The sequence below is a fragment of the Copadichromis virginalis genome, linkage group LG16 (genome assembly GCF_057382275.1).
Source record: "Copadichromis virginalis isolate Kocher_CV1m ecotype Utaka linkage group LG16, C_Virginalis_male_GT1.1, whole genome shotgun sequence".
Classification (NCBI taxonomy): domain Eukaryota; kingdom Metazoa; phylum Chordata; class Actinopteri; order Cichliformes; family Cichlidae; genus Copadichromis; species Copadichromis virginalis.
The window spans coordinates 6,230,318-6,241,812 of NC_140633.1; the positions used below are offsets into that span (position 1 = coordinate 6,230,318).

Below are 11,495 nucleotides of genomic sequence, written 5' to 3' on the forward strand. Positions count from 1 at the left end.
AAAGCCTGTTGCTCACACCTGTGGAGCTACCCTTGAAGTACCATGCACTGACAGTTCTTATCCTGAATTTTGCACCGAGTTTGTCCTTTCCAGCAATTACTTTGAAATGCACATCATTTGAACTTGATGGGAGTACTAATGGTTACAGATGTAAATGTTATAATTATCCCTGAGTTCATATATTCTGTCTTTTTTTATTTGTCATTGAAGGATTTGATGCATTCATCGATATAGTGAGCTGTCATCAAGTTAATTTTCTGATGGTTTAGTTGTCTGTTACATCAGATTTCATAAGGACTGTTTACTTTTTAAAATGCTTTGAAAATGACTGCATGTTTCAGTTCTGTTGAAACCAGGTTTGAGGTTAGCATTAAAGGGACAGCTCGCATCAAAATCAACTGTACATATTGTCATTGTTTTGCCTTAGCTTTTGTTTTTACTCCTGCCATCAGCCCAAATAAAGGCTCGCTTTTGTTTAAAGTTCAGTTTCTCTCACTGTCTGCTTTTGGGTCTAGCGTACCCCGCCGTAACACACATTTTCTTTTGGCCTGCTGTTTATCCGCTTAAATTGTTTTGGTGTGAGTTGCCCAGTTTTGGGAGATATTAGCTGTAGAGATGTCTTCCTTCTGTTACAGTTTTTGCTCGTTGCTTGAACACTATAAACCCATGCTTAGACTAAAGTAACACAACTTGAAGCTTTTGTTACCATACCTCAAACACATGTACCCATACCTTAAACAAAAGTGCTGCTTTGCACTCTGGTTGCAATTATGCAACACACTTACTCCTTTATGCAACACACATGGTCCTGCATGCTACACTCTATTTCATACATAAGACACTTCGTTCAAAAATGAAATTTCAGGGTGCCATTTGGAAAACACATGTATCCAAAATACAAAACACATCGGGTAATTGCAACCACTCAAATATACACCTGAAGGCACTTACTTGCAAAACTGAACACCAATTAGCCAACCACAAAAAGCCCTCAGTTTAGCCATTTCAAGAACTTTGCAAGCATGGATGGAGGGAGAGCAAGAGGAAGAGGAGGAGGAGGTCAAAGAGGCCATGCACGGACCCATATTTCTGATGATATAAGAGCAACTTTGGTGGACCATGTCATCAACCACGGCCTGACTATGAGGGAAGCTGGGCAGAGAGTCCACCCACATCTAAGCCGCTTCACAGTGGCATCTGTAATAAGAAAATTCCAACTAGAAAACAGGTCTGTCTTCATCTCACTGCCTTCTACTCCACTCAGATGGTTTTATAGTACTGTTCTACAGTTACCATATCAAGTGTACAGCGTACTGCAGGGTGCTAATGCTCCTTTTGCAGCCAAAGTGGTAGTTTCTGTGAAACATACCATGATTACTTATATTGAAGTACAGTGTTGTACAGTGGATGATACAGTATATACAGTAAAGTACTGTAAGAAAAATAAGCAAACCGATGACAATATGTGGTTGTATTTCTCTAGAATGACTCGAAGACCTTCTGGGGGAGGACGCCAACGCCTGTTCACACAACGGCAGGAACTTGCCGTTGTGGACCTAGTGAGGGCAGACAATGCCATCCGTCTCCACCAGCTACGAAAGCAAATACTTGCAGACAGGCAAGTGTTCAACAACATAAACCATGTGAGCATCACCACCATCAGACGCATCTTGGGAAAACACAGCATCACCATGAAGCAGCTCTACAGAGTCCCATTTGAGAGGAACAGTGACAGGGTCAAAGGACTTCGAGCTGAATATGTACCAATATGCCTTCTGAATGAACAATGGAAATCAAAGACTGCAGTGCTTTATATAAAGTAGACTAGTGTGTTCCCCCTGCTCTGTAAGTGTTTGCATATGATGCAAGTATGTGTCATTTTGTCAACAGAGTTACATTTTGACAAAGGAATGTTAGGTTTTGATAGCAGAGTTTAGGTTTTGAGAGTAGAGTTTCAATTTGGTGCAGATGTGAATGGTATATTTCCCAGTGTTGTGTCATGTTTACTTGTGTTTAGGGTTTTGGCACAATGAGCAAAGTTTTGCAAAATGTGTTCAGGCAACGGGCAAAAACTGTAAATGAAAAATAAATGCACATTACATTTTTGTGTCTGATTTTTTTTTTTTTGCTCTACATTAGACCTACATTTTTTTTTTTTTTGCAGTATGCTTACCAGTCAGTAATGTTTTGGTTAAATTATAAAAGCATTTGTGTCTAAGTCTTAAAACGATGGTGAAATGTTTTAATTCTTTAAACACAGAGTCAAATTGACTGCTGACTCACTTTATATCCTGACATATGATTGAGATGGTTTTCATTATTTTATCATCTCTTGCACAAGTGAGTCTGTGTTATGTCATGTGAAAAGCCTTAACTTTTTTGACAGTAGAGACTTGAGAATGATGTTGCTCATATGAAAAGTGCATAAAAATGATCAGAAATAACAGAGTAAAAAAAACAACAACAACATTCTTCCAAATGGTGTTCACTAACATTTAACACAACAGCACCCTCTAGTGGAAGCGCTTGTCATTTCAAACTGTTCAAGAGGCGCTAGATTGTGGACAATGTTATACCAAAAATAAACAAACAAAACCAAAACAAACAACTTCAGATTTAAAGATTTTCCGTTTAAAAGCAAAGCAATAGTTTGTCAGCATTATTTTAAAATATATTCTCTCATACTCTTTTATATTCTCTGTTGAAATTGTTGCCTTTTTGACAGACACCAGTGAAGTAAACTGAAGTAACTGAAGTAAAGTAGTCTGCAGGCTCCCCCCCCCCAGCACTTTAGAAACTACAATCTTTGTGTGTTTACTAATAAACGACTGTGTTTGATTCTCTGAATTAAAAACTGGCTGCTGATTAAATGTTGTAACAAGAAATACAAACATTGGCTAATTTTTCCGTTAATGTAATATTGCAGATTTAAAAAGTTGCACTTATTTATAGTGAGAATAGAATTCATCATTAAAATGAAATTCAGAATAGAATAACAATCATAGCTAAAATTTCAAAGCATGTAAAAATATATGGTCTCGATGTAAAATGGTGTTATGGTATTTTTTTACAGATCCATTTCATAGAAGCTGTACATGAAATATCATTCCAAGTCCTCTGGTCTGCAGCTCTTATATGCACACAGTCTTCTTCACCATGCCGTGAGCCTCCATTATTGGGTTCATTTTTTGCCCAGTTCCTGATAGGACAATTAACAATAAAGGTGTTTAATGAGGATAAAAAATTAAATATGACACTCCTGACTCTACAGCTCTTTAGCTGTAGGAAAAATTGAGGTGAACAAATGCTTTTCTTAGGACATAGTTATGGAAGAAATAAGCCTACACAGAGTACAGCAAAGTCAAACACACTATTCCAGATAAAAATAATGCAGTGTATTAATGTGGTGGTTAGCACTGTTGCCTAGGTTTAAATCTATTGGCTACCAGAGTCCTCTCTGTGCGCAGTTTGCATTTTCTCTGCCTATGTGAGTTCTCTGTCACTTCCTCCCACAGTCCAAAGATGTGTGCTATCTTAATAGAGGAGAAAATGGATAGATGTCATGAAATATTTAAAACATTATAACTGAGTTCTTCTGTCAGCATGTGCCTAAAAGAAGTCAGTACAATCCATCTTTAAAGTTCTGCTCTTATTTTGGCTCATCCTACTGACATGTAGTCTAAGGAAATTGGAAAGAAAAGTGTCTGGACTTCTTTGAGTTGCTTGAAGACGTTTCACCTCTCATCCGAGAAGCTTCTTCAGTTCTAAGGTCAAATGGTGGAGAGTCCCAGATTTGCCATCACCAGTGTGTGAATGTGTGTGTGAATGGGTGGATGACTGGATATGTAAAGCGCTTTGGGGGACTACATTGGAGAGACCAAACAGCTACTTCACAAGCGCATGGCACAACACAGAAGAGCCACCTCCACAGGACAAGACTCAGCAGTCCATCTGCATCTAAAGGTCAAAGGTCACACTTTTGAGGATGCCAATGTTCACATTTTGGACAGAGAGGACAGATGGTTTGAAAGAGGAGTGAAAGAAGCATCTATGTCCACTGTGAGCGACCATCTTTGAACAGAGGCGGGGGTTTACGACACCAACTGTCTGCCATCTATAATCCAGTTTTGAGATTCTTCCCAGACGCCTCAACGCCCGCTCACATCCTGGGCCATCTGACCTCAGGAAATCACATGATAGGGTGGGGCCAGGTTTCACTATGAGCTCACCCGAAACCCTGGCTGATTGTGACCCACACCCATTTCCATACCTTGGCTCATGTGATTAGGTAGAGGATCATCAGGAGGTCCTTTTGTCCCTCTTTGGGGGGAAACTCCAACTGGGTTTAAATCTGGGACTCTCCACCATTTGACCTTAGAACTGAAGAAGCTTCTCGGATAAGAGGTGAAATGTCTTCAAGCAACTCAAAGAAGTCCAGACACTTTTCTTTCCAATTTCCTTAGACTACATGTCAGTAGGATGAGCCAAAATAAGAGCAGAACTTTAAAGATGGATTGTACTGACTTCTTTTGGGCACATGCTGATGACCTGGATGACTGAGAACCTTCACAGACCTACTGACATGTAAGCTCTATGTTCATGAGAAAACATCTGCTAGAAATTCAGTAAAAGTAATAAACTGAACCACAGTAAAGACTTACGCCAGAGTGAGTGGAGTTCCATCTACCCATTTCCACAGTCCCTCCATTCCATAGTCAGTCAAACCAATCCAAGTGTTATCGTTGATGATTGTAGCGAGAAAGTTCTGTTTAACATGCAAAAAAAAATTTGTTTATTTTTTAAACAGAATTTAGGGTGTGCTGTTTTTTTGAAGAAAATTCTCAATTTCTTTGACACATTTCTCACAATCAGGTAAATATTTTTTCCTTCAGTGCAATGAGCTAACAGGAACCTGAAAACTAACACATGTCACATCAAGGTGGAGAACCAGTGTGTACATCACATTCATCTTCTGCTTTTTTACATTCTGTTGTCTTTTTCTGCCTCCACACATCACGTTTCTGATTGTTCCGTCGTTAGCTGGCTGACTGCATAAAATATTTATCTAAGCAGACTTGAGGTTTCAATAAGTCATATGTACATTCACAGAAAAGTACAGATTGAGAGGCACCCTGAACCAAAACGGATACTGCAGCATTCTGCAGTGCCATGCAATACCCTCTGGTATGCACCTAGTTGGTCAGGGGTTCATCCTAAAGCAAGATAACGATCCAAAACATGAGTCCAAGCTATCCCAGAACTACCTCAATAAAAAATAACATGATGGTAAACTTAAAAACATGGAGTGGCCAGCACAGTCTGCAGACTTAAACTCCATAAAGCTGGTTGGGGATGAACTGGACAGAAGAGTGAAAGCAAAGCACCTACAAGTGCCTGTTTGATATAACGATGTGGATCGGATGGCAATATGAAAACGTCTATTGTTTCAAATTATGCTATCGCTTGTTTTGTGGTGTTGCAAAATAAACTGTTAACGGCAATATTTTATCATTTTGATGGTTTCTTAAAGTTCTCTCTTTCACTTATATTTAAATTAACCACACTACGGACGGAGAACCGACTGTTTTTATGCGTTGTAGTTAGCAACAACATGGGTAAAACCGTCACGTGGCTCTGCCGTCTGCTTGTTTGTTTTCCACATAAACCTTTCACAATAAAGCTGAAGATCCTATTGAGATTTTTCAAAATGAATCACATGAAATAGTATGCAGAGTGTTTACAGATGAGAAGCTAAAAAGAGCCGTCAGGTGCTAAAAAAATAAACCTTAGAACAGGCTCTTGCCAGCAGCACGTTGTGTAATAAATACAAAGAAAATTGCGGCCGTTTCAACTTTTGCAACAGTCAGTCCAGCTGAAAACACTTCACCCAAGTCGGGTTGCCCGAGCTTCACAGAATTTACAGAAAATGTTACATTTTTGTGATTTATATCGTTGGATGATAAATGTCTTATATCGGGATATGAGATTTTGGTCATATCGTACAGCCCTACATGGGTGTGTTCAACTGTTGTATCTGCCAAATGAGGCTACTTCGATGAGTCTAGAGTTTAGAATACATTTTGATTCTGTGATTTCTTTTTTCACTCAATTGCTTATTTGTGCTATGCTTTCATTTAAGACTACAATGAGACATTAAATAGCATAATTTTTAATAAACAACTAGAAAAAATGTGTGTTCTAAAACGTTTGACTGGTAGTATATATATATATATATATATATATATATATATATATATATATATATATATATATATATATACACATACTGTACCTGTTCTTCAGAGTTCTTCATCACCACCAGATCTGCCCCTTTGCCTCTACAGTCCTGTCTAGCTTCACCCCAGTTACCAGATCTTACAGAGAGGAAATAACAACTACCACTGAATATGCTCCATCCTGTGGGACACGTTTTTTCTGGAAGAAACATCAAACAAGAAACATCAAACAGTAGTTTTAATAGTTATTAACAGTACCTATTACTTATTATGTTAATATAAATTAGTTTTATATTAACATATTTTGTCAGTTAGATCAACTAAACATCACATGTCCTGCTGGAGAATCAAGATAAAACAAATTGTGTCATAAAATAAAATTGTGAAAGCACTAGAACCAAATTGTTTGTGTGCTCATTTTGATGAAGGATGTGACAGATCTAAGTTACCAGTGTTACACACCACACTTTTCACATATTTTTCAGCCTCACATTTGAAAAAAAGCAGTCCTACATATTTATTTAATATGTGGATTGAAGGACATATCCAGGTCAAAAATCACTCCAAGGTTCCCCACAGTGTTACTGGAGACAAAAATAATGCCATCCAGAGTAAGCATTTGGTTAGCTATCGTATTTCTAATCTTTTTAGGGCCAAGGACAATAACCTCAGTTTTATCTCAATATAGACGGAGAAAAATTAGAGTTTATCCAGGTCTTTATGTCTTTAAGACATCCCTGCAGGTTAACTAATTGATGTGTGTTATCTGGCTTCATGGATAGATAAAGTCAGGTGTCATATGCATAGCCATGAAAATGCATGCTATGCTTTCTAATGATACTGCCTAAGGAAAGCTTGTATAATGTAAACAGAATTGGTCCTAGCACTGAACCCTGTGTATAAAGAGGACTCTCCATTTGCATCTCCTCCTGTGGCCAGTTTATTATCCCAGAAGGGTATCTGACAACCAGCAGGGCATAGGCTTGATTGCTTATATCTTGTTCTTCCTGTTCAGCTGACTCCTCAGGACAAGCCTTACTCTCTGCAGTTATTTGGTTGCGGTTTTCCAAGAGGCCTCTTCGTGTTTCCCATTTTCCTGTGGGATTCTCAGGTACTTGTAGCGGTCCACAATGTCTGCAGCACTGACTTCTGGTAGTGCAATCCCCTCATTTCTAACTACCTTCCCTCTCTTTGTTACCTTCCGACTACATAGGCTTATGCAGAATAGCAGTGGAGTCACAGCATCTCTTTGGTAAATCTCGCACTTGATGATGACTTGTACAGTTTGCTTGAAGTTGGCCTGTAGTGTTGTTCTCCACATCTCCACTGAATTCCTGATGAAGGCTCTTAGGGTCCTGGTGGTTCTGGGCATTATAAGATCCATTTGTGAGGCATTGAGTTTATTGGCTTTCTTGCAGTTAATCCAAGAGATGCAAAGGTTGGTCAGCCTGGTCTTGCCGTATTGAGTTACTGCTTTTTTTCCTAACAGTTAGCTAAGACTGTGAGTCTTTGCTTGGCACGCAGTTTTTAGTCAGGTATGGACACCTAGTTGTACTTCTTAGGAACCCCTCTCTTCATCACTCCTTTCAGCTGTTCTCATAGTGGGCTAACTTCTGTCTGTCTAACTCTCTGTGGTTTCAGTGATGGTTACAGTAGGCATTATGCATAATGCTAAATTCACATCTTCAAATAGACTTTTGGAGAGTACTTCACATACTAATGGTAATCAGCCACTGAGGCACTGAGGGTCCAGGTTTCCACCATAGCCCTGATCTTCTTGTAACACAAAAGGACCTGACGCACATAGCATTGCAAGTTTTCAAATGTTTATTTGCAGTGTTTTTCTTGTTCCTTTCGTCTGCATGGATTTCCAGCTTCAGATCGGCACACACCTCACAGTTCTCTTGTCAGGTCCCGCCGACCTACTCAAGTAGGGAAGGCATGATTAGATGATGGAGACCATCATCATGACCTGCACTGATCTGACACCACGCCATAAACACATTGCTTCACCCCTCCCCTGCAGCTGGGCCACAAACCACATACACACTCTTCTCCTTCAGGTGCTCTCATATTCCACACCTTGAATGCACCAGTTGTTCTTGGGGCTTGGAGTGTCAGTCTCGGAGTGTGGGGATTATGATATCTCCATCCTGACCTGACATCCCGGTTCCCTCTCTCCATAGCGTTTGTGTTTTACCTTGTAAATCTCTAGTTGTGATAGCAGGTGCTTTTTCTAGTTGTTCAAATACTTAGCTAGTAGTTGTTTTGATTTTAAACTAGATGTCTTTTCTTTTTGTGTAGTACTCTTTCCAAAGTCAGTACGATTTTGATAAAAGTAGAAAACTATTTGATATTCGTCTTAAATTAATGTTGAAAAGAAAAAAAAGTTTTGATTATCTGAGTGTCTTTGTTGTGAATCTGTGTTATGAACAATGCCTTAACTGTTCTGAGGTCTGCATTAACAGTGGCGAGGCAACGAGACTTTCCAGCATGACCCACCGTAAGGAAGAGGCAGTAACAGTTTGACTGAAAACTGTCAGAGATTTACAGTTAACAAACAGTCAGGTGAGTAAACAACACTGAGACACTTGAGATTGATAATGTGCGGCACGGGTGAATCTCAGACAGAGAGACACACCGAACTGCAGTATTCGTTTACTTTTATAGGTTACATCGTCAATATGCAAATATAATCACATTTCCTGTTACGCAGGTCCTGATGCTGTCTGTGTGTAAGCTGTGTGTGTGTGTGTGTGTGTGTGTCATAAAGTGTGTGTGCTACAAGTCAATTTCTAAGAATAAGATAATGCAAGTCAACTTCTGCGGATGTGTATTTCTGTACTCATCTCTTGCGGTAAATGTCACAGAGTCACAGGGTCAGCTTCCTGTTTCAACAGAAAACTGTGTCTGGTGAAATATGTGAACATAAGTATAACATAACATTTGAAGCATAATCAAATAAAACATTAAAAACTCCCTGACAAAAACGATAGGTTATTTTGGCATTTCATCCTTATTATTGAAATAGTATTTAAACTTCATTCATCAGAATTTCAACTTTATCCTCAAAATTTTAGATTTAAATATAAAAATTCAAAAATTCTATTCATTAAGGCACAAAGAGACAAGGACTTTTCACAATACCTGGAAAGTGAATCCTTGTTTTTCATTATTAACTTTTACAAACACACACAAGTAATTTCAACAGGAAATACACATACTCACTCTGCTTTGACAAACTCTGAAGCCGTTCCAACTCATTTGCCTTTTCAGCAAGGTTGGCCTGCAGAAGGTCTCTCTCCTCAGTCATGGAGGAAAGCTTGTTTCCGGTACTGGACAGATTTGCCTTAAGAAGGTCTCTCTCTTCAGTCATGGAGGAAAGCTTGTTTCCGGTACTGGACAGATTTGCCTTAAGAAGGTCTCTCTCTTCAGTCATGGAGGAAAGTTTGTTTCCGGTAGTGGACAGACTTGCCTTAAGAAGGTCTCTCTCCTCAGTCATGGAAGAAAGTTTACTACTCACAGCTGAGACATCTGCAGCTGAATCATGAACTAAAATAATTGGAGATGCATGTTTTTGAGACACAGAAGAAAGCTTGTGCATAAATTTTTATAGTTTTTAGACCAAAACTAAAGTATTTCAAATTTGCCTGTAGGCAATGAAAAATGTTCTTAAACTGATATTTATGATAGTGTACTCTATGGGAGAGTATGAGTGTGTGTGTGTCACAGTTCATTCAGCATGGTCTGAAACCATCCAAAATACAAAGTTCGAGACATTTTATTCTGTTCATATGTGGGCTCATGAGTGTTAGAATCAGACTCACAGTAAACACCAAGGGTGATGAGTCCGATTAGCAGGAAAAAACTCAGCAGGCCCAAACAGGGAATCACACCTGAGTGGAAACTCCTCTTATAGTTCCTTGGACCTGAAAAGAGAAACAAACACTAATGAAGTGGAAAATAGTTATGACTGATGATAAAAATATGTCTACTCTGTTTCTTACCTGTGCAGTTTTTTGCATTGTCAAATTTGTCATACTCAGTATTCATATAAATTTCCTCCATCATTTGTTAGAATGCCAGATATTCCTGAGATGGTCAGCTCTGCAGAACAGGCCAGCAATACTGTGAATGCGTCATTAGTTTCAATTTCTTCTCTTAATAACTTTAGGGGAACTAAACTTATCACAGTAATAGCTGGGCGATGTGAAAAGAAACAAAAGTATTTTTTTTCTGAGGAACTTTCAGTTCCCTAATACAAACCAAAAGTGATGGGAAACAAGCTAACACTGTGGGAATTAGAAGATTCTTCATGTGAATCGTTATACAAGTTGCACATTTTGCAAAACACAAGTGGAAACTTAGTCACATAGTTTTGATGACACCATTTTTGCTGCTGCAAACCGCACCAAGGCTTTTCTAGTGCACTAAAATTCAAGCACGAAGGGAGAATTGAGAAGAATACAGAAGTACAAATACTTGATTTTGCACAACAGAGCAGATGAATAAACACAGGGTAACACACATATAAAACAGTGGAGGAAGGTGCACACAATTAAAAAAAAAATCTGAAAGAGATAGGAGACTGCAAGGTGACTTTGGAAATCAATTAGAGGAAGCGAGTGAAGACAGAGGCCAGATTTAAATGATGGAAGCTGAAAACGTATGAATATTGCGAAGAATTCAGGGAGGAGCTGAGACAGGTTCTGGGTAATAATGAAGGGTTACCAAATGACTCAGGGATTAGAGTATAAATGGTGGTTGTGGTGTAGAGAGAGGAAACAAAACAAGAAAACCTGGTGATGGAATTAAAATGCCCTTTGAGGAATTTGCCCAGACAGACTTTTTCCAAAGGCAACTGGATGCTACCAGGAAGAGGTCAGAGGAAAGGATGGAGGAAAAGAGGAAAAGGCCAGAAACCCAACTAACAGGCCGCCTCTGCAGGTTCTGCCACATGAACCTGAAACAGGGCCCAAATAGCCCACATGTTCGCACGGGCTTCCCTGGAGTGGCAGGGAAATATATCTACTGCCCTTCAAAAGTGCAATCTCTGCACAGGCACAAGGGCATGGCCAAGGAGATTACCTGGAAGGAGTTTCAGGAGTCTCCTTTCTACGAGGCAGAGAGACAAAGATGGGTGGAAGAAAAAAGGAAATAGGGGAGAAACTGTTGATATTGTACATAAGATAGTTTTGTTCTAGTTTTGTAGTGTTTATTTTGTTTAAATAAATAAAAACTGATTGTAAATATAAAAAT

At 39.0% G+C, this 11,495-nt stretch overlaps 1 protein-coding gene across 1 annotated transcript; it reads right to left on the reverse strand.

Annotated features, from left to right (window-relative positions):
- Positions 1–300: 300 nt before the first annotated feature.
- On the reverse strand, positions 301–10,350 carry LOC146690160 (uncharacterized). The gene is made up of 6 exons (XM_085435034.1): positions 10,244–10,350; positions 10,064–10,165; positions 9,465–9,788; positions 6,293–6,435; positions 4,662–4,765; positions 301–3,199 (listed from the first exon to the last, which is right to left on the reverse strand). The coding sequence occupies exons 1-6, from the start codon at positions 10,305–10,307 to the stop codon at positions 3,055–3,057; spliced, it is 882 nt and encodes a 293-aa protein (XP_085291160.1). The 5' UTR covers positions 10,308–10,350; the 3' UTR covers positions 301–3,054.
- Positions 10,351–11,495: the final 1,145 nt, after the last annotated feature.